Source organism: Pongo abelii, chromosome 12 (assembly GCF_028885655.2).
Source record: "Pongo abelii isolate AG06213 chromosome 12, NHGRI_mPonAbe1-v2.0_pri, whole genome shotgun sequence".
Lineage (NCBI taxonomy): Eukaryota > Metazoa > Chordata > Mammalia > Primates > Hominidae > Pongo > Pongo abelii.
In genome coordinates, this window is record NC_071997.2 from 86,882,650 (window position 1) to 86,906,998 (window position 24,349).

At 45.5% G+C, this 24,349-nt stretch overlaps 1 protein-coding gene across 2 annotated transcripts in view; it reads right to left on the reverse strand.

The window, feature by feature from the left end:
- The window catches only part of PRKCE (protein kinase C epsilon), a 532,372-nt gene extending 516,066 nt beyond the window's left edge, over nt 1–16,306 (reverse strand). For both annotated transcript variants that reach the window (XM_063713711.1, XM_002812068.6), the window contains exon 1: nt 15,959–16,306. In XM_063713711.1, the coding sequence (XP_063569781.1) occupies nt 15,959–16,306 (348 nt within the window). The remainder of the gene's footprint in view (nt 1–15,958) is intronic.
- Between the last annotated feature and the right edge of the window lie 8,043 nt (nt 16,307–24,349).

Genomic DNA, 24,349 nt, shown 5'->3' on the forward strand with positions numbered 1-24,349 from the left:
CATCCACAATTTATATTTTACAATAGTATTATAATAACAATAGCAAACATTTTTGTGTGCTCTATCACATGACAAGTACTTTTCTCACCCAGGCTGGAGTGCATTGGTGCCATCTCAGTCACTGCAACTTCCACCTCCCAGGTTCAAGCGATTCTCCTGCCTCAGCCTCCTGAGTAGCTGAGATTACAGGCGCTCACCACCATGCCCAGCTAATTTCTGTATTTTCAGTACAGACGGGGTTTCTCCATGTTGGCCGGGCTGGTCTCGAACTCCCGACGTCAAGCGATACACCTGCCTCGGCCTCTCAAAGTGCTGGGATTCTAGGCATAAGCCACCGTGCCCAGCCGTGACAAGAACTTTTCTATGCACTTTCTATGCATTATATTATTTATTTCAAACACAATTAGATAGATAGTACTGACTTTGTTTTACAGATGAAGAAACCTCAGAGAGGTTACACAACTTGTCAAAAGGTCACACGACTGGTTCAGTGGTGGGACCAGGATTAGAATCCATCTCACTGTCATATAAAGCCCTTCTACTTAACCATGGTGCCACCTGGTTCCATATCTGGTGGTTGTGCTGCATCCTTTTTTACTTTTTTTTTTTGAAGTTAAAACATACATAATAAAAAGGAAAACTAGGTGTGGAGGTTGGGGGGGTATATGGGAACTCAGTACTTTCTGCCCTATTTTTCTATAAACCTAAAACTGCTCTAAAAATTAAACATAACTAATTTTTAACAATAATGCTGAAGTAAAAGATAAAAATCCTCCTCATGTGTTGGCCTTTTCCTTTTTTTTTTTTTTTCTTTTATTATTATTATTATTATTATACTTTAGGTTTTATGGGTGCATACAGGTGTGTGCGTGCATGTAATTTTTTTTACAACACTACACTCTCCTCAGTCATGGAAGAAAGGAGAATACCCTAGTGCAAATACCCAAAGGAAGTCTATTATTTAGATCAATATTATAAATTCATGTTAAAGTTTTACTTAACCAGGCTGGGCATGGTGACTCATGCCTGTAATCCCAGCACTTTGGGAGGCCAAAGTGAGAGGATCACTTGATGCCAGGAGTTTCAGATCAGCCTGGGCAACACAGTGAGACTCCATCTCGATAAAAAAAAAAATTTTTTTGAGACAGAGTCTCGACCTGTTACCCAGGCTGGAGTGCAGTGGTGTGATCTCGGCTCACCACAACCTCCACCTCCAGGGTTCAAGCTATTCTTGTGCCTCAGCCTCCCACGTAGCTGGGATTACAGGTGTGTGCCACCACATCCGGCTAATTTTTGTACTTTTAGTAGAGACAGGGTTTCACCATGTTGGCCAGGCTGGTCTTGAACTCCTGACCTCAGGTGATTCGCCTGCCCCGGCCTCCCAAAGTGCTGGGATTACAGGCGTGAGCCACTGCACCCAGCCTCTACAAAAAACTTTAAAAAATTAGCTAGGCATGGTAGTGTGTGCCTATAATCCCAGCTACTTGGGAGGCTGAGGCAAGAGGATCCCTTGACCCCATGAGTTCAAGGTTGCAGTGAGCTATGATCACACCATTGCATTCTAGCCTGGGTGACACAGGAAGACCCCCACTTAAATAAATTTGTTTTTAAATTTAACCAATCAAGCATCTGTTATGTGTGGGGCAATATGCCAAGCATTAGCACAAAAAGGCAGGAGTTTTACCCTCAGGAACAGACCTCTTCTGTGTCTGCTAAAGAACAGAGAGAAAGCATCAACACTAGGCATCAATAATTTTAAACGGAGGGCACAAACAGTAAATGTTACCGCAATTCCAAGAGCCAAAAGAGCTGTAGCCTGGAGAATTCTGGGAATGATTGCCCAAAGAGAAGGGGATTTGGATGGCTGGTTAGAGTATCCCAGGGATGGGGATATGGGAGAGCAGAGCACAAAGAAGGGATAGAAAGAGTTTGGGTATGAAAGTCAGAAACAAGCCCTCAAGCAGAAGGTTCCTACCCCAGAGGATAAGAGATCCACCTGGCAGAAAATGGAAGCGGGGGAGGTGCAAACCACACAGGGCCCTGGATGTCTGGAGGGATGAGCAGACTTCACTATGTAGGCAACTGGGGCTGGCAGGAGACAATGGTGGGTTCTGAGCACCCGGAAGGGTATTTAGTGCCATGATCCCCACAAAACTCATACACAAATCCCCTGGATTCCAGGGAACCAGACTAATAAAGATACAAAAACCCCTCCTATAGCTGTCTCCATGAATTAGTACTCAGGCGCCTGGAGCTTAAATGGGATATTCTTTTCTAAAACGAAGGAAATATTTTTTAAAGCCAGCTAGGTAGTCATGGCCAGGAATTGTGCACCTTCTATGAACAGAGCCCTGATATTCACCATCAGGGGAGGAGAAGGAAGCGGTCCTGTAGCAGGCTAATGGCAGGGAATGAACTTCAAACGTTAAGGTAGGAGGCCTTCTCCATGACTCTAGAAGCCCTAGAAAGGGGTCCCTCATCAAAAATATGTTACCTACTTACACCAAGGCTGGAATTATTTTAACAAGAGGCTACATTTCCCTCCTCTGCCCTCACAGGGACAAGAGGACAAGCAGATCCATTCCTGGGCATGTTTCATTATTGGGGTAGTGGGAAGCAGAAGCCTAGGTTGCCAGCTTTAGCAAAGAAAAATCGAAGGCCAAGCTAAATTTGAATTGCAGATAAACAACAAATACTTTTGTAGTATAAGAATGTCCCATGCAATACCTAGGACATATCTATAGAAAAAAAAAGTATTCATTGTTTACCTGCAATTCAAATTTAACTGAGCATCCTGTATTTCCTCTGGCAACTCTGGGCTCAGTGCACCTGCAAGAGAAATAGGATGGTGTCATGAAGAAGCAAAGAAGACAAAGGAGCACGGGTACCAAAGAGAAACTTTTTTTTCTACTTCAAGACATGGTGACTCTGCAGAAGCTCACAGTTGCTCATCAACTGGGGCAGAGAGTTGATGCTTAAATGCCCAAACATTTCACCTACATCTATCTTATTGAATCCTCACAGCAACTCGACAAGCTGCAAAAGATGACTGTTGTTAACCCTTTTTTAAAATTAGAAAACAGAAGTTTGAGGAGGTTAAGTGAATTTTCTCAAAGTCACAAAGCTACAAAGCAGAAGAACAAGACCTCCTGCTCCTGGGTGAATTCTGAATGTTTTAAAGGAAGAAAAGGATTTCTATGGTTGCAAAGAAGAAAAAGCAATTTCTGAGAAGTGATCCTCAATGAAGAGTAGGTGAACTACTTGCTACATATATTTTTGTTACTTAAATGTAAATTATGTAAAATGAAATCTGAGCTTAAAGATCAAGGCTCTTAACAAACAATTACAAGTAAATGCATAATTCCTCGCTGAGAGTACAGTAATCTTTTCAGAAGGCTGGCTATGCTTCAACTCTTGTTACTCCTTAGCAATTCCAACATCGTGGTCAAAAGCAAAGCTTTGCTCTCTAAAGGCAGCACCTTTGTGCACTGCCCAAATTTTGCCCAGACAACTGAACAATCAGTGTGCATTGCATTAGAGGTTGGGCATAAAATAAGACTCACATGGTGGGAAAATGAAGTCAGATGCTTTGACCCAGAGAAATGGGATATACACCTGGACCGCAGAAAATGGGATGTTAAAAAAGCTTCAAGCCTCAGTTACCACACTAGGCCCACAAGCTAATGCAGAGGATGTTCAGGTCAAAATGCAACAATGTCTCAGCTTTTCAAATACACAAGAGGGAGCAATGAGACAGATGCGCCCATTCACTGAGACCGAAGCCAGTCCAAGGGAAGGTAATCCATGTTCCCCTCACCTCCCACCCTAGGAGCTGTTTAAAAAGAACTAAGTGTGAAATTCTAGTTCTGCACACTTGGAATTCAGCAAACCCATCTCCTGTTGCTCATTCATTTCCAAGAGGGAGGGACATAAGGACTGGAAAAGGTTTTACTGGCAACCTTTCAGTTGGTTATTACTAATAAAATCCCCAAACAGAAGCACAATTTTACCTGCATCTAATAATAAACATTAATCACAGATAATTACCAATAATAAGTAGTTACCATTGACTGCAAACTTGCTATAAGGTAGCTATTATTCCCATTTTATGGATGAGAAGACTGGTGCAGATAGGCCAAATGATTTGTCCAATATGCAGCCAAAACTGATAAAACTAGAATTCAAACCCAGGACTAACTCCAAAGCCCATTCTACTAGTTTTAGATCGGTGAACTTGGATAAACCACTATCCAATGACATGAAGGATGCTACAAAGTTATTCTCCATCCCTATCAGACCTATCAATAAACAAACAAAAGAAAATTAATTGGAAATGCAGCATGTGAGATTGTCAGCATAGATTTCCTGGATAATTAAAACTTCAATATATCACTAGTGATTTTGTTCAACACTTTGCTCCAAGCAAAGTTCCTAGAACATAGAAAGTACTCAATATATATTTGTTGAATGGCTGGCTGGCTAGATGAATGGATAGATTAATGAAAGAACATCCATTCTAGCTACTGTTCCCATTCTTTGGATAGTTTATTTTGTTGGTTTTTTTTTAATCAAGCAATTTTTTTGGATTGCATTCCTACTTTAATCTTAACTGGTCTCCTGACTGCCCTCATAACCCAAAATGCTAAAAACTGCCTGTCCAACATTTCCTTTTTTTTTTTTGAGACGGAGTCTCGCTCTGTCGCCCAGGCTTGAGCACGCAGTGGCGCAATCTCGGCTCACTGCAACTTCCGCCTCCCGGGTTCATGCCATTCTCCTGCCTCAGCCTCCTGAGTAGCTGAGACTACAGGTGCCCACCACCACGCCTGGCTAATTTTTTGTATTTTTAGTAGAGATGGGGTTTCACTGTGTTAGCCAGGATGGTCTCGATCTCCTGACCTCGTGATCCACCCACCTCGGCCTCCCAAAGTGCTGGGATTACAGGTGTGAGCTGTCCAACATTTTCTCTGTTCTTCTTCCAGTTTAGAGGGGCTCCCTTCCCTGTCTATTTAGATCCCATTTTCCTCAAGGCCTGGCTCAAAATATTACCAAGAAGCCTCTGCCAACTAGCAGAACCCACATTAACTCCCCTCTCCTTTGAATTCCCAGTTCTTCAAATTCAGTGTTTTATAAAAGGGTGTTAATCTTGATTTTCCGAAAGGCCCACTTGAGAATATCCATTTCTTTTTTCTAATTATAATGTTTTTCAAAATATGTCCACAAAACATGAGTTCTTAATGTTTCCCAAATAAGAGCATTCTATAATGAAATATTTTGGGGACATATCTGGTTAAACAGAGGTGTACAACTCGCTTTGCGATAGACCATCTTGAGTCTTTAGTACACTAATGTGCATTTGACTCTGTAACATTTCCCAACCTCTTTGATCACAGAGACCTGTAAATATCATAAGGCTCCCACTCCTTGAAAATCAATCTGGCAAATGCTGGTCAATTATATGCTCCATCTTTAATGGCTGATTGATGATTCTCTCAGCTACCTAAACTGGTTGAGATAATCATCAGTGCAGAAGGCAGGGAGATAGGTTCATACACCTTACATTCTAGGAATTCTGCTTGCTTGCTTCCTTGTTTGTTTGTTTTCAGAGTACTCTTTGAGTGCCTTAATGATACAGAGAGAGGGCTCCATTTAAGAATTAAATTTATTTTTTGTGGGCCTTGCACAAAAGTAGGTAAAGAAGCAAGCTATCAAAAATAGCTTTGTAATTTCGATCACAACAAAGAAGAAAGGCAAGGAGGGAAAAAAAAAGCAGGAGCTGGCCCTTTTGCAGGGGAGACAAGGCTAAACTTCATGGAGAATAATAAAGACAAACTATTATCAAGTGCGAAGGTTAACCATAGCCAAGGCCCAGAATGTAGGGTCCAGAGAGCTGAGTCAGGATAATTGTTAACAGGTGCCTTTACAGAGCATCTAGACTATCCTAACTCCTGATTTCACAGCTGGGGAATTAATAGGAGTCACCTGACTCCCCTATTCAATACATTTCATAGAGAGAGAAAAAAATATTAGCCAATCCAGTCTTGAAGAGGTGAGGTCTAGGTTTCCCCAGGCGCTGAAAGGATTGTGGTAAGCTGTGCTTCTCAGTTGTAATTTTACAGATCATATATTTATGTTATTCTTTGATTAATGTCGTGTCTCCTAGTAGAGTGTATGCTCTCTGAGAGCAACGACCAGCTCTTGACATAGTGGGCACAGCACCTGGCATATTCAATAAATATTTGCTCAGTGAATGAAAGGATGGCCAGAACAATGAATGAATACACTACTCTGTCCACTGCTTTGAATCTTTTGTGAATTCTTTCTTTTTCAGCACTGCACCAAATGATGAACTTCTAAGAGCACAAACTCAGTCAGTCTGATTAAAGAATACTGCGTATTTGAGCTTCTATAAAACAGATCCCAGAGAGCTAAAGGGGGGTAGACGGGGACACTTCCTGCTCACGAGATGCTTATATCTGCCTGGGGAAAGAAGACTGGCAACAAAAGATGCCATAGTCTGAAAAAATAAATCTATTCAAAAAGGATATAAGCAAAATCAAAGACTATTTTTCTCCTCAATAATTAGTTCTAGATTCACTCATCATGATTTTTTAAAACTCTTCTAGGCCGGGCACGGTGGCTTATGCCTGTAATTCCAGCACTTTGGGAGGCCAAGGCGGGTGGATCATGAGGTCAGGAGATTGAGACCATCCTAGCTAACATGGTGAAACCCCTTCCCTACTAAAAATACAAAAAAAAAAAAAAAATTAGCTGGGTGTGGTGGCGGGCACCTGTAGTCCCAGCTACTCGGGAGGCTGAGGCAGGAGAATGGTGTGAACCTGGAAGGCGGAGCTTGCAGTGAGTAGAGATGGCACCATTGCACTCCAGCCTGGGCGACAGAGCGAGACTCTTTCTAAAAAACAAAAAAACGAAACAACAAAAAAAAACTCTTCTTGAAGCCAGGCGCAGTGGCTCACTTCTCTTATATAATCCCAGCACCTTGGGAGGCTGAGGCAGGTGGATCACTTAAGGTCAGGAGTTTAAGACCACCCTGGCCAACATGGTGAAACCCTGTTTCTACTAAAAATACAGAAATTAGTCGGGTGTGGTGGCTAATGCTTGTAATACCAGCTGCTTGGGAGGCTGAGGCAGGAGAATCGCTTGAACCCGGGAGGCAGAGGTTGCAGTGATCTGAGATCGTGCCACTGCACTCCAGCCTGGGCAACAGAGCAAGACTCCAACTCAAATTTTAAAAAACTCTTCTTGAGCTTGATTACATTTTTAGTCTTATCTACCTCTTGGGGTCAGGAGCTCAGTGAGTCTACTCCTTGCTGGCAAATACAGGTGACTTTTCACTAGCGTAAAACTACCTCTTTGAGACTTCAAGGTGGGGTAGAGGTCAGGGATGAGGAGAGAGGAGATCCTCATTTCAGCATCTGGGTTTAATGATAGGCTTCTGTTTTTCCTCCTCTTCCCCAGCACAGTATTACAGATTTCAGTTACATTTCCTCTGGAGTTTCAATTTTGTTTAGATGTCAGTGAGTTATGATGAACTGTATGTTCCTGTCCTCCCGGTTCTCCCAGCACAATACAGACTTTTGGCCACTTCACATGGTTTCTGACAGAAAACTAAATTTCAAACAGGTGCAACCCTGCTGATTAGCATTATAATAGATTGTAATTACTTAACAAGCCCATATATACCCAGAGGAACTTGGAGAGAAATATAATGTTTTGCCAAGTGTAGCTTTTATTTATGTAAAATACTGCAGGCCTGCTCTGGAGTTCTTTTAGCCTAAGTGAAACCCCTGGAAGCTTTGTCTGAACATGCTTCAATAGCTCTATGAGTTCAGGCGCCGGAATTTGAAATTTCCTTTCTTGTTGCTGCCAACTACAAAGGGTTTTGTATCTAAAGCCCTGATGAGAATCTGAACTTCATTTAAACTCTGCAAATGGAGGACAAGTGGGCCTTTTTCTTCTTCCCTCACCATGGCACCTGGAATGGGCCCTGGGCACTCAGAGGGTAGAAAATTCCTACTTTTGGGAACTTCAGACTTGACGGAGATTCTTCAGCTTGATGCAAATCGCTACCTGGAAATAATATAGCATTCTCTCATAAGAACATCTTCAGGGATCTCACAGATTTTTATAAAATAAAATAACCTTTTCTCCTTCCTCCTCCTCCTCACTTCTTTCAACTGTACAGAAGCGTTGTTTAAGAAAATCATTCAACTGGTTTCTATCGAGATGCCATGCTCCTCAGAGGCAGGAACTACACATACACAACTTTTGTGTTACCAAACCCCATATCTACCAATAGTGCTAGACCATAGTAGGTACTATAGAAATACACACTTGTTTTGTGTACATTCATTCATTCAACAATGTGCCAAGAAATTCATTCATTCATTCAACAATTTATTCATTCATTCAACAAAGTGCCAGGCACTGTTTTGGGTGCCAAAATAAAGCGGTGAACAAAAAGCTCTACATTTAGAGAGCATCTGGTATTAGAGATAAACAACAAAGATAAATAAGAAAACTAAATAGTGTATAAGATAGAGATAAAAGAGTAAAAAAAAAAAGCAGGAAAGGAGCATATGAAGTATAAAAATAAGAGGGTGAACTTTTAGATAGGATTGCCAGAAAAGGCCTTACTGAGAACATAACATCTGAGTGAAGACTTGAGCCATGTGGATATCTGGGAAAAGAGCATTCTAAAAAGATGGGATGGCAAGGGTAAAGACTGAGGCGAGAGCATGGTAAGTGCATTTAAGGGGTGTAAAGTGGGTCAGGACAGCTAGAGAGGAATGAACAGGGAGAAGAGTAGCAGGTGATAGGGTCAGAGAGGTCACAGCAGAAGGCCTGACTTTGTTGGTCTTGTAAATTATGGTAAGGGATAATCTTACCTGAGAGATCTGTGAGCAGAGACAGGAGCTGAGAAGCCAGGACAGATGGAACCAATTCAGAGGCTGTTGAAATAATCCAGGTGTGAGACAGTAGTGACTTGGCCCCAAGTGAGGTCAGCAAAGGTATGGAAAGGATGTGATTTGGGATATATTTTGAAGGCAGAAACAGCAGATGTTGTTGATGGATAAGATATGGGGCACCTGAGAATGAGAGGCGTCAAGGATGGCCCCTCAAGGTTTTTGGCTGGGTAATTGGAAGGATGGAGTTGCCATTTCTTAAGCTGAGGAAGAAGGGCTTAGATTGGGGAGAGGGGAAAATAGGTATACAATATTAGGCATACGGAGTTTAAGATGCCCTTTACACAATGAAAGCTGATGACCTGAAGTCAATCCCATATATAAAGTCTAGAGTTCAGGGTCAGGCATGAGCTGGAATTAGGAATTTAGTGTCAACAGCACTGAAAATGTATTTAAATCCATGAAACTAGATGACATTGGCACAGTAAAACCAAAACACCAGCTCCCAAATATCCTCATTTCCAATTAACCATACTCTTCAATAAATAATTAACCTTTGTCTACAATGACCGCAGCTTCTAGACTTTCCAAAACAATCTCATTTCAAGTAATTCTATTATTTTCAAAAGGGCAATTTGTTAAGTATAACTAAATCAAATTTATTTTTAGAGTATGTAAGACTTTTCATATAAATACATTCACAAATCAAGGAGAAAAATATCTTTCACTGGACCATATGTTCTGATTTAAGATTCTAAAACTATGAACACACACAGATGACTCTTCAAATATTAATAAAATTGCTGAAATGTATTATAGCCAGACCACTTGCTACAAGCTTTATAGTTCCTTATTTAATTCTCATAGCAACCCTGAAAGTCAAGACCTATGACATTTCCATTTTACGGATGAAGAAACGGGCTTAAAAAACCTAAGTCACATGCTCAAAGTCACACAACTAGTGAGTGGTGGAGATGCCTTCCAGTTAGAACTCACTGATTCCAGGGAGAGGGATCCATTGAGGAGCCAGGGAGTTCAGGGTCTCAAATATTCACTAAATCTGCTGCTGGTCAAAGACACTAAGAAGAAGAAACAGGACAAACAACCCTTAACTGTCCATGAAGTTGAAGGCTAACTCAGGTCCTTAACTCTAGGGACCCAATGCCAAGAGGTTGTCTGTGATAGCACTGGGCCAAGAATGAATCCTTCAGGTAGTTGTTAAACAACCAGCTATGGACCAACGAGAGCAATATTGGATTACATGGTATTATAGGAGTAGGGGAAAGGGAGATCCAGGGACCCTTGGCTGCTGGGGAAATAATTCAGGGTATAGGCGCACACGAAGGAGGTATGGACAATTGCCAGCCCTTCCCTACCTCCTTACCCCCTTAGTAGTCCCTTCCCACCCCACTGTGTTTAATTGACAATGGAGGTTTCAGAAATCCTTTTAAAAATTTTTTTCCTACAAATGTCCTGAAGACAGAGATGTGCTCTAGAGTAATATATATCAAAGTGCAGTCAGGCTGCCATTGTAGGAGATTCAGCAGGGGGCCTGTTTAACTCAGGCTCCATTCAGGGCATCAGAATCAGCACTGCTAGAGGCTGTGCCCTGGCATCTGTGTTGCATGAATCTCCCCCAAGTGATTCTGGTAGGCCAAGGGAGAACGGCCTCAGAGCCTAACCTCTCCAAATGGTGTACAGGCCTATCTCCCAGAGTCCAAACAGGGTATAAGCCTATTTATAGGCCAGAGTCAGCAGGGGTGCCATCATTTTGAAAAGCTTTGCCGATGGGCTACTTGGGAAATACAAACCAGAAATGACACTTCTAGTGTCCCATTCTTTGCCAAATGAGATGGCCAGACTGAAGAGAGCTACATTGGAGAATATGAAAACCTAGCTTTCTCGTGGCCTATATAATAATCAATTCAGTCAAAAACTCTCTCTAGGCCAGCCCCATGCTCATTTTGGGGGCTATAATAATAATAATTATAGTAGATATGCATTGAGCAGCTACTAGGGACCAGGCATTGGTGTATGCATTGTACATGTATTAACTCATTTTAATCCCCACAATCAACCCATTTCATTATAGGGAGGTATATTTATTATCACCCACTTTGTACAGGGGAAGGAATGGAAATACGGAAGGTTGTAAAGGTCATGAAAGTGGGAGATGGTAGAAGTGGGATTCAAGTCCAAGCAGTGTGACTCCAGACTTCGCTGCTCCGGGGAATCACCTCTCAAATGATGGCTTTCTGTACCTCTGAATTCTGAGTGCCTGCCTCTTCTACAGAATACAGCAAGGGAGTGACACTCACCAAAGATGTCTTCAGAGGCAGGGCAGTAGAACAAAGAGGAAACTGAGCTCAGTATGTAGACTACTGAAGCAATGATAGAGAAAAATCCAAAATGTGAACGAGCCAGCCAGCTGTCACCTGCACGCAGCCCTTCAAGCCCTAATCCTTGCTCCGCCTGCCTCCCACCCCTGTGCTAAATGCAATGCCAATCCATCCAGCATTCATTCAGCCTCTGCTTCTAACATGAATCCCAATACTTCTAGTTCACACAATTATTATTCTAAATCTTTCTTTAAAAATTATAAAGTTATACAGTCACATTTCAGGACATATCTATGTAAAAATGCTTGATCCATGAATTATCTGGAGCCCTCTCTGGCCTGCAATTTCTATTCTAGCCCAATGTTTCTCAAAGCAAGCCTGGGTCTGGACTGAATCTCTGGGAGAGCTGGTTAAAAATGTAGATTCCCAGCTTATTCCAAATTGTAGCATCAAAAGCTCTCAAGGTTGGGCCAGAGGATCTGTATTTTTATCTGTATGGATCTATATAAATCTGTATAGATCTATATTTTTATATGTCCTCCCTTACTGATTCTTATGTACATGAAAGTCTGAGTAGTGTTATTAACTGGTTCTTGGAAAACCCAGCTATAGCAATAGTGTTATAATAGATTTTACTTCAAAGCATCAGCAAAATCTTTCCTTCTCTTTGTAATGAGCTTTCTCTAAAGCAACCTCCTTTGTCATCACAACTGAAACATCTCTCATTATCTGGAGAATAATTATCTCAGCTTGGCTTTTACACATTCTAGAATTCACCTCAGTTTTCTAAACTTTCTCCTACTCCAATGTTTCAGAAGTGTGGGCCCCACATCGCTAATGATGTTCAGAGGCACCTGGAATGAACTTCGTTTCCGTATTGTAGAGCCCTGTTTATTTTAATGTGAACAAAGAAAAGTTATAACTACATGCTCCAAACCTGTGATTTCATGAATAGTGGGGCTTAAGAAAAGACTAAGTGGAAAATAAAAGAATCAATTTTTTAAATATTAAGTAAATGAAAGCACAGGCAGTACTCAGAAAAAAGTCTTAAATTTGGGAAACCTTGTCCTGCCCACTCCTTTCTGACAGGTACACTAAGTTTCTGTCCTGCTCATCCGTTCTCCAACCCTGACCACAGGATTGTCTGCCTTTATTCCTGCGGTGGCCATGCCAGGAACACTGCTCCTTCTTGTAGATACCTCTTTAAATATAACCTACTGTTTCACACCCAGCTCATGCCTCCTTCCAAAAACCCTCCTGGATTCTTCCAGTTCTCCCTACCTTTTTTTTTTTTTTTTAAGAGACAGGGTATCACTCTGTCACCCAGGCTGGAATGCCGTGGCCTGATGGTCCGATCATAGCACACTGCAGCCTTGAACTCCTGGACTCAAGTAATCCTCCCACCTTGGCATCCTGAGTAGCTGGGACTACAGGCACACAGCACACCGCAGGTCCAGATTTGGCTAATTTTTAAGTTTTTTGTAGTTATGGAGTCTTACTATGTTGCCCAGGCTGATCTTGAACTCCTGGGCTCAAACAGTCCTCCCAGCTCAGCCTCCCAAGTAGTTGGGACTGACTGCAGGCGTGAGCCACAGTGCCTAGCCCACACTCCCTTTTTAAACTCTTAACATACTAATGGTAACACCTGTGTGGAACCTAATTGCTAGTTAAGTGTCTAAATCAGGGGTGTCCAACCTTTTGGCTTCCCTGGGCCACACTGGAAGAAGAATTGTCTTGGGCCACACATAAAATACACTAACACTAATGACAGCTGATAAGCTAAAAAAAAAAATGCAAAAAACCTTATAAGGTTTTAAGAAAGTGTACAAATTTGTGTTGGGATGCATTCAAAGCCATCCTGGGCCACATGTGGCCCACGGGCCATGGGTTAGACAAGCTTGATGTATATGTGGGTACTTGGTGTCAATTCCTTAGTGAAATGGAAGCCCCCTGAGAGTAACCCAGGGCCTCATTTTCCTCTGGATGGCCCACAGTGTGAAACTTCCCTGGTTAGACATGAGCACAAAACAGGAACTCCAGGAATACAAGTGAATTCAAAGTACAGCAGAATTCGGTGTTCTGCAGCAATGAGAGAAGCGGCTGCTTTATGCTATCCACGTCCCCTTACTTCAGGCCAGATCTCTTAGCCACACCTGAGAAGGGTGTGTCTCTTCATTCCTGCCAGGTAAGGAGTGCAGAGACCTGAGCCCAGGGAATTCTACCCAAAGCTATGAAACCATGGGTTTACCCTGAATGTTAAGACTGGGAAAGGTGAACTTAGCCCAATTGCAACTTGTCTCCATTTCCAAGGGCCAGTCACCCCTGCCAATGAGTCCCCACCTTCAGCCTGGAGGAACCAGAGTGGCTACAGCATCCTCTGGTGAAAACAGATGGGCATTCTGAACCTGCTCCACCACTTGACTCATCTTTGAGACTTTGGGCTTCTCTATCTCAAGTTTTTTAGTTTGTCCAATACCTGCCATACCTAATTCACACTTGTTATAAGGCAGAAGAGATGAAGTTATCAAGTACAATAAAAATGTCAGGAACACAGCACATGGATCTGCAGGGAGAATAGGCTGGGAGGCCAGATGGGCAGGCTCGGCTCCCCATTAGGCAAGCCATGGGCAACAGGCGGTGAGGGCCCTACTTCCAACCCACCTTTGCTTGTCATGTGACTCTTGGTCCCCAACTAGCTTCTCTGGAACTCAATGTCCTCATCTGTAAAACTTGCCTGTGCACTAGATGATCTGGCCTAGGGCCAAATCCAACATGAGTTTGAGAACCTTAGCGGATGATAACCAAACAAGTTCCCACTGCATGGTTCACTAGGAGGGATGAAAGTGGGGACAGTGTCCTGAAGCTCCCAGAGTTTGGGGTGTGCCCCAGCGAAGCATCACCAGAGATACAAAGGCACTCTCCCTCCAACCGACATCTGTTCTATGGATAAATGCAGACCTGCTGCTCCTCATCGCTGTTCTCTGCCCCACTGTCCAAGCCCCTCATCTGCATACACTGCAAAATGTCCCCATCTCCTAACTACCAGCGTCAAGTTTTTTCCATCCCCTTCCTGTCCAAAAACAACAACTCCAAAATCACAGGTTTTCAGTGTCAAGGTCTACCTCTGAAATTAGTTATCCCTTCCACTCCCCCTCTCATATGCACTGCCTCCATGAGGAAAGGGCCCAAAGGCCATGCATGGAAAAGAAATGGGGAATGAGTGGGAGCTCTGTTGTGGGGGCTGAGGGAAGCAGAGATGAGGGACATCTGTGAAGTAGAATAGAATAGCATGGAGTTCTCTGGGATTCCATAAAGGTTTGCCTGCTTTCCAAAGTGCAAACCACAAATCTAGAGTTCTACGCATGTGGCTTGTTGGAGCTTCCCTGTGAAACCGTAACCATGGTTTCAGGCAGACTACATCACAGCCATGAGCATAAAAACAACAGGCTCTTTCCTATTTTTCCCTAAAACTCCGTGTCCTTGAAAAAAATATGTAAGGTGATATGCCAAGGTGATCCATGTGCAACCTCTGACCTCTAGGACATTCATAAAGTTATCTGATTTTCAATAGAAAGCAATTGCTCTACACCACTTTTGAGGCTTAGATAGCTCTCTCACTTGTTGTGTAGACCAAAGAACCCTGAAAATATATACCTCCAGAGGAACGCTTGCACTTGCTCTTGGTGGAAACATGTAACAAACCTGAAAACACAAAAATCCACATCCTAAATTAACACCTTCCTTCCAAGAAGACCAAAAAAAAAAAAAAAAACCCAAAAACAAATACAAAAAGCAAAATGAAGGTTTGCTTCTCTCCGCTTGTCCAAGTGCCAAGGTTGGATGCATTTGGTTTATAGTAGATTGAGACAAGACCTCTTTCCAAATCCTTAATAGTTTAATAATGGAATCAATTAACAACTCAATCTCATACTTAGAAATCGTCTTTTATTGCACAGTATCTTGACAATCAAAACAGAGAAACAATATAACTTTAAATAAGATTCAAAGCAATGACTTCCAATTACCCACAAGCAGAACCGTTCTTAAAATGCAACATTCATTCTGCATGGATGGGCAATGAATTGGACAAAACAAGCTCGACTGATGTTTCTGGGACCGTAGAGGAGACATCCTGGAGGAGAACACATTTTTTCTACTTGTAAGTCAGAAGATGAGCTAACCACCATGCAAGAGAATAGAAACAAGCCAGCTTCCTCTCGGAGGGAAAAATAAAGCAACTCCTCGCTCGGCTAAGCAGGACAAAGCCAGGACGTGCAAGAAGCCTTCAGTCAAAGGCTCCACGTGCCTTTCCAAGGACGGAGGGACCCACCCACACACAATCACACACAGCCAGCCCACCACGCGCCTGCGGAAGAAAGCCGGGTCCTCGGCCAACCTTCAGCACCAGCGGCCCAGGCTCTCCCAGTTTGCAAACCTCCCGCAGCACCCACCATCTGGAGGGCACAGAGGGAGCAGAGGGCCACATCCTCTTTCCAAGTCTCATCTTCCTCGCCAATGCCTGTTTCTCCCCAACTATGAAGTGAAGTGTACCTCCCCAAGGAAACTGAGACTTACAGGCACACACACACATCCCAGTCGTCAATAAGTCCCGGAGCCCTACGATCAAGACCAGCAAGTCTTTCCCCGGGACCCCACAACCGGGTTCCCGGAACGACGGGGAGGCGCCGCACTCACCCAGTCCTCGAAGTGGCGGCTCCCGTTCTGCAGCAGCTCCTCAAACTGGATGGTGCAGTTGGCCACGAAGTCGTCGTAGCCTATGGGGGCATCGTGAAAGACAGCCAGCTCGATCTTGCGCCCGTTGCACACATCGGTGACGAACTCGTCGTGCCAGGCCGGGCTGTTGGTCTTCTGCTTGGTGGCCGTTTGGCCGATGCGCGAGTCGTCCACATTGAGGGCAATGTAGGGGTCGAGAAGGAAAGTCTGCGGCCGGGGTCCCACCGCATGGCGCAGCGACCAGGCTGTGGGCTTCAAGCTCACGGCCTCGCAGATTTTGATCTTAAGAAGGCCATTGAACACTACCATGGTCGGGGCGGGGAGTGGGGGCCGGGGTCACTCCGTCTGCCCCGAGGGCAGGAATGAAGAACCGACGGCCCGGCACTCCGAGCCACAGGGACTCTTGGGTCCCTTTTCGCCCCACCCCACACACTCCCTACACCTTGTGGCGTTGTGCCCTGGCGCGGGCGATTCTCAGCCAATGCATGTATTTCCTCGCCGGGTTCCTAACGGAAAACAGGGAGGGGGGAGAGCTGGGGGATGTCCGTGTTTGGAGCAAGTCTCTCCCCCCGACCACCAGCTGCACCTCCAGAAGAGAAGACGAGCTGTCGGCTCCGCTGCAAGCCGCGGGGGCTGCCTCGTCGCCTCGCTGGCTCTCCGGCTCCGGGCTGCGGGAAAGCGGGCGCCGCGCCCGGCGCTTACCTACCTTTCCGAAACATAATCCCGGGAAATTTCGACTCCCGGAGGGGGATGGGGCGGTGGGACGGGGCGGGGACGAGAACCGGGGGCGCAGATTTCAACCCGGATCCTCTTCGCACACTCAGCGCCTGCCTCTGACCGCGCGGGGCGGGGGGGGTGGACGGAGGGATGTTCAGTCTATCCGGAGGGATGCATGTCGAGAGGAAATGGTCCTCCTCGGAGCCAAATTTTTAAAAATCCACAAGCCCCACGGCCAGCCGGGGCCGCCGCCTCCTGGGCGAAGCAGCGCCGCGCCGGAGCCGGCGATCGGGAGACGCCAGGAGCCCGGAATCTCACATCCGCGCGGGCTCGGAGTCCGGGCGGCCGCCGATCCAGCTCGGGGGCGCAGGCCAGCACCGGGCGGTGCGCAGCGCGGCGGCGGGGCAGGGACTGCGACTCAGCGCGGCCCCACCTCCTGGGCGCCGGCGCCCGCCCGCCGCGCTCCCCGCGTCCCCGCTCTCGGCTGCCGCTTGCTCGCCGCCCGCCAGCCCGCGCTCCCCCGCGGTCTCCTCTCCCTCTGTCGGTGTGCGAACGAGTCTCCCTCCCTCTAATGCAGGAAATGCGCAAAAGACGTCAGTGTGTGTGAGAGTGTGTGTGTGTGAGTGTGTGTGTGTGTGCACGCGCGCGCGCGCACGGCAGTGTTTGGGGAAATAGAAAGTTTTGCCGGTTGGGGGAGCAATACGGAAAAAGTGAGCCGAGCAGAGAACGGTGGAGAGCGGTCGAGGCTGCCCGGGGTCGCAGCGGCGGGCGGGGCAGCCGGGGGGCGGGGACCCCGCGCGGGACCCCGGGGAGGGGCGGCGCGGGGCTGGATGCGCGTGCCGTGGGCCATGGATGGCCATGGATGGGCCCCGCCGGGCAGCGTATCTCTCGGGGACCCTGCGGCCAACACTGTCTTTTAAAGCCGGGGATGGGGGAAGTGGAGGAGGCCCTGTTGCCCCAGAGGCCTCGGGACCCTCCCCCTGCCCACCCCCACTCGGGCCGCGGCGGGCAGGAGCAGCCTGCGGAGTTCTGGCCCATCTGTCACTCTGTCCCGGGACGCTGTGATCCACGGCAGTGGGGGAGGGGGAAGGGGGAGGAACAAGCATGGCTCGGGGGAAGTTTTAAACTCTATTCTTCTGTCTTGCCTTTCTTTGGGGATATTCTCCCCTTTGGGATCTGTCCTGGACTTCGCAGGCTGCGAGAACTTGTTGACAAGTGAAAGCTCGGTAGAGCCCCGGCTTGGTTTGTGGTCTGGTTATTTTTTGCAAAGTGACTGTTCCTATTTGCGCTGGTCCTTATCGGTGCCCCTCTGGGGGACTTCGGCACTGATCAGCGCGCTGACAGCCGCCGTCCGGGCTGCGGGAAAATGGGGCGCGCCCTCCGGGGGGCGAGTGGCTGTATCCATGCTAATTTCCTCCGTAACCTTTAAACTCTCGCTGGAAGCCGCCGCCGCGGCTGGTCACGTGAGGCGAGCCCTGGGCTGCTGGGGAAAAATTTCCTCGCCTGGGAGCCGGGACGGGGCCGGCGGCCGGCGAGGGACTGCCCCGCGCCCGAGACTGGGAACCTGGGAGGGCAGGGCCGGAGCGCGGGGCCCCGGGGCGCGGCCCAGCTGGGACACCCGCGAAGACGGCGGCGAAGAGGTCGGCTTCGCAGCCGGGGACCTGGGGATTATGCAAGTGGGGAAAGAAAACCTCCGCCCTCGCCCGTCTGCCAAGTCAAGTCTGGGAATTTGTAGGTATTGTGGTAAGCTGAGTGTTCATCTGGCGGGTCTGGTTAGTGTAAACCAAAATTTAAAACGCGCCTCCCCATCACTTTTTCCTCAGTGGGTAAAGGTTATCATTGCCTGCGGCTTAAAAGCCTAAAAAGGCTTAAAGGCGAGGAAGGAGGCAGTCCCCTGGAAAAACAGGATATCAAGTGCAGCAAACAGGTCCCAAAAATGATCAGAAAAGTCCCAGGGCCATCTCCTAAGAACAGGCAAAGCCTTTGCCTGCAACCGCTCTGGAGCTTCCTAATACAGTAATTTCTCGCAGCCTGCCCTGTTGAACGGGGCAGCTGGGTAGAGATGGTGCTAAGATTCAGTCTTCCATATGATCTAGGTAGCTCCGATGTAAAGAGCCAGGATTTCAATGGTTGTCTTACCCTGTCACTCCCCCAGCTGGAGATACGATGTCTTAAAATATGTCCGTTTGACAAAGCACAAGCAGGGGTATCTCACTGCTGTTTAATTTTTATTTCTTTGATTATTACTTTTTTCCCTTTTGCTTCTTCCTTCCACTCTGCTATTCTCATGAAGCCTCCTTCCCCCTTTCCAGGGCATGTGATGGAAGGCAGTGGCAAATATGGCTTGATCTTCTGAAAATGCATTTGGGAAGCAGAGCCAGCACCAAAGTGAGATGAGTGAGATACTTTTCAGAGGCAAAATGTAAAGGGTACCAATAAACGTAATCAAGATAAAGATTTAATACAATTTTTTAAAAATAAAAATGTGAGAATCCAGAATGGACACAATATCCACATTTTAAATAATTTTAAATATTGCACTAAAATATTTATACTACTGAGTTTATTGGCATCTGTTAAATTTTGTACCTGAGCCGAGTGCGTCTCTCATCTCACCCTAGTCCTGATCCTGTTGGGAAGTCTGGAAAGTCAAGGATTTCATGGAGTTAGGGATCCTTGACTAATTGGTGCTTCATACGTTCTCATTACTTGCTTTGGGTAAGTCTTGTACAGGCAGGAGCCACCATGCCCAGCCCCCAAATATATTAAATAGGGTCTGTTACCATCTCAGTGACTATCTTAAAACAACCTACAAACTTCCAGCACCATTTCCTAGCATCCTGGCTCAGCAGACTGTTACTCCATGTAAATCACCAGACTGCAATTCTCAAGGGCGACCAATGCTTGTCTCCTTTCCATTACAGCAACTCTTTTGGAGCAAGGGTAATAAAAGACTTTGTCAAGCAAAATACGTGTTTTGTACTGGATTAATATTTACATAAAAAGGGACAATGCTGGTAGGCTGCATGCAAACACTGCTAGTTTCCTGCCCTTATTACCTCCTTATTTCTAAATAAATCTCTCGCCTTCCTACTCTCAAACTTGGCCAAATGAAAAGATGTAGTCCCCAGGGACATCATGGAGATGCCAGATGTGAGCTTGTCTAAGTTTTCCTGAAGGAGAGGCAGGTCCAAAATAACCCCCTGCTCCAGGTTTCATGTGAAAAGAAAATCCCAAGGAGGGGGCTTAGAAGGTAAAATTCCAATAGGAAATTATTGCCAGCTTCATCTTTCCCTCAGCCCCTGTCTCCAATCCCAAAGGATAAGACAGTGGTTAGCATATACATTGAGTAAAATGACCTTTGGATTCCAACTATGGCCTAGTTATTTCATAATCTTTCTGAGAAGGAAGAAAATGATACAATAATTTAACAAAGATGACCAAAATGGAGTCTTTCTCCTTTCAGAATTAAGGCTTATGAGAAAAAAATAGAACAACAGATATGCCCAGGACAGGGAGATCAGCATTGCAATAGGGCTATGGATGGGAGTGGCACAGAAGAAGGATCACCCCTTTGCCTGGGGAGCCTGGGAAGGCATCAACCAGCAGAATCCTTTGAGCCGAGTCTAGGTTTTCCAATAGGAGTTCTTCCAGCAGCAAAGAGGAAAGGGAAGGGTACTGGCTGCAAAAAGTATAATGTGTACAGGTAGGAAAGCCATGACTCTTCAGGTAAGCGGCCAGGTGTGCCCCACTTGTGGCAGGTAGTAACAGGAGATGAAGTAAGTAGGAACCTGATAGTTAAGACCTCAGAGGGCCTGCAGATGGGTCTCAACTTTTTCCTGGAGAGACACCAAACATTCCAGCAGGCAAGCAGCATAACTAGAGTTAATACTTTATAAAGGCGATTTTGTGATGGATAAATATTTTTCTCTTCTGTAATTTTCCTCCAGAAGGCTCACCTCAAAACCGGGTATTAGACAAAGAGAAGATCCAAGTCTGAAGATGATTTACACTCCGTATAATCAAAATTGAAACTGTCTGTGGATACTGTTTAGATCAGCTGGAGGAAGCGGGGAAGGCGGAGCCAGAACCGTAGACTAGCGCGTTAATATTCCTGTCCCTGTTGCTGTGCTGGTTGTTGCCATTTATAGAATGTTAATGGGCTTCTGCAAAGGTCTGCCTGGTCAGGGTCTATCATACATTCCACACATGCTCCGCTGAACAGAATCCAACCACCTGGGCCATGGGATGGAACGCACAGCAGTATAATGACACAGAAACCTTCTAGAGCTCTGCTGGCCCTGCCCCAGCCTAGCCCCCACCAGACCCTGAGCCCCACTTCAAACTTTGCCCCACACCTATGCTCCTATGGTGGGCTTTTGTCTGCCCTGCCATGTCTTCTTATTTTGGCCCCATCTCAGCTCCAAATTCTGGCCCCATCTCTGCTCTATATTCTGTTGCAGTGACTCAGGCCAAGCTTCACTTAATACCTGCAAAGAGGTGGAGGGATCAGAGGCAGCCCTATCGAGCTTGCTGATGGATGCAGAAGGAGATGGCCTGGTGCCCCTCTTCCTCAGGGCCTGTGACTATGAGCCCTACTCATTAGGATGCCATTTGGAGAATAGCATAACATTCTTCATCTTCTGTGGGTCAGATGTTGGGTTGTGTCTTGGGACTTTTTTTTTTATAAGAGACAGAGTCTCACTCTGTTGCCCAGGCTGGAGTACAGTGACACAATCACAATTCACTGCAGCCTTGACCTCCCGGACTTGAGCAATTCTCCCACCTCAGCCTCCTGAGGGGCTGGTACTACAGGCATGTGCCACCATGCCCAGCTAAAGTTTTTTGATTGTTTTTGTAGAGATGGGGTCTCACTATGTTGCTCAAGCTGGTCTTGAACTCCTGGACTCTAGTGATCCTCCTGCATCAGCCTCCCCAAGTGCTGGGATTACAAGTGTGAGCCACCGCGCCCGGCCCCTGTCTTGGACTTTTAAGATCATATGTCAATCCAAGGGTCTTTACTAAGTACTTGCTATATATAGGATACTAGGGCAGGTGCTCCAGGGAGGATAAATAGCTATATGGATAATCCCTACTCTACCTGGGGAGATGAGTAGATCAATTTCAGTCAGTCCTTTATTTAACAGTCAGTAGTAAGTGTCATGTAATTTGGAGCACTGGGGAAACAAAAAATGACAACACAAAATGGCCCTTTATTAGTCAGGATTGGCTAGGTCATGCTGCTGTAATAAGCACTCCCCAGATCCCAACACCTTAAAAGAACAAAGCTTTCTTCTCATGCATGCTCTAAGTCCATGGCAGCTTGGTTGGGAGCTCTGCTTCCCATTAGCGTCATTCTCACTTCTGGATCCAGGCTGGCTAAAAAGTTACCATCTGGAACATGGCTGGTCATGGGCAGAGAGAAAAAGGATGTCTGGAGGGTCTTACACAGGCAATTAAATAGTCCACCTCGTGGCTCATGCCTGTAATCCCAGCATTTTGGGAGGCCCTGGGTAGCAAAACCTCATCTCTACAAAATAAAATAAAATTAAATTAAATTAAAAAAACATAGCTGAGCGTGGTGACGGGTGCCTGTAATCCCTGCTACCTGGGAGGCTGAGGTGGGAGAATTGCTTGAGGAGGCTGCAATGAGCCAAGATTGTGCCACTGCACTTCAGCTTAGGCAACAGAGCCAGACCCTGTCCCCCACCTGCCCCCCACCCAAAAAAATCCATCCGGAAGTGCTAAACATCATTTCTGCTCACTAATTGTTAGCTAGAACCAGTCTCGGATCCCGTCTTCCCCAACCACAGGGTCTGGGAAGTTCTACCATCTGTACCGTCAAGGAGCATGGAATGTTTGGTGAATAGTACTGAAGACTGCCATAGACACTATTCTCAAATGACAGGTGCAGAAAGGTAATTCAAGGTGGCACACAATAAATGACAAATAATCAGCCCACTCAGAAAGCACTGTAGGAACTTAGAGTAGCAATAATCACAGTAAGAGTCAGACTGTTTGACCATCCTCCTTCCCTTTTGCTCTGGGCCACTGCATACAGAAGACTCCAGATGACGTGGAGAATCCTGCCTAATATCAGAACCAGCAGCCATCCAAGCTCCTTTCCCCTCCCCCTTATATGCTTAACACATCATGGGACGTGCAGTTCCTCAAAGCTACTTTAGAACCACGGCAGCACAAAGGAGGCATTTGGGCCCAACAGAACTGGGAAGACTTACTTGTTATACTCTGTGGGATTTGAGGGATCACTTGGTTTGTTTAATTAATTAATTAATTAATTAATTAATTAATTAATTTTTTAAATGGAGTCTTGCTTTGTCACCCAGGCTGGAGTGCAGTGGCACACAATCTCGTCTCACTGCTGCAAACTCAACCTCCCAGATTCAAGCAATTCTCCTACCTTAGCCTCCTAAGTAACAACTGAGATTATAGGCACACACCACCATGCCCAGCTAATTTTTGTATTTTTTTAGTACAGACAGGGTTTCACCATATTGGCCAGTCTCGTCTCAAACTCCTGACCTCAAGTGATCCACCTGCCTTGGCCTCCCAAAGTGCTGGGATTACAGGCATGAGACACTGCGCCCAGACTATATTCTTTATTGTTATTAAATTCCTCTATTAAATGGGGAAACTGATACCTAGAGAAGTTAACTGACTTGCCAAAAAAAAAAAAAACAGAAAAAAAAAACCCAGAACACTACCTAGAGGTCTAGACCCAAATCTTACACCTTATACATTGACTGTTCTTTCTACATTGCCATGCTGGAACCAAGGCAGCACTATTTAATGATAATCATGTCAATTATAGTTTAATTCCTCGGAAACAACATTTTTATAAACCTAAGGTCTAGATTTGTTTTAATTTATTGGCTCCAAATTAAACTAGCCTTAGCACAGTGCAATATAATAATTCTTTCAATAATAATCTATACTATAATAATATAATTCTCAAGGGAACTATGATGTTGATAGAGTTCTCCCTTAAGTTGTTTGGTAATAAGAGTCTTTAAAACAAAAAGACTGAAAGACTTTGTTGTTCTTCAACTTTTATATTTTTGTGTCTCCTCTCCCAACACCAAAAGAAGTATTGAGGTATTTTTGGCGGATGGTTTGATGCTACCTGTAACCAAGTTTAACAGCTGTCTCCCAGGCTCCCCTGTGGATATTTTACCAATTAGCAGAATGACTGATCTGATTGTTCAGACTAGGTTATACATCTCTAGCACATTCTGGGTATTTGGTGAATCCATTTTTATTTCTAATTTACCTTTCAGGATCAACAAGCTGGGGCTAAAGGGCCAGGAATATTGCCTTTTGTCACTGATAAGCATTTATGTGTAACATAATGTGTAACCAGAACTGCTTAAATCCACGGGTTCTGTTGCAACACGTGTTGGAAAGCTGCGAATCTGTCCATGCCCCCGGCCTCATCCCCTAACTGAAGCTGTAACTCCTCCCTCAACCCTCCTACCGCTTCTTCCTCACGTCTCGTTGGAGTTCCTGCCTCTCCCTACTATACTGTAGTATAGTTCTTTGGTACCTGTCTTTGATCCTGCCACTTCCCTAAAGGTCTTTAAATTTGGAGACCCAGAATGACTCATCTCGGTACTC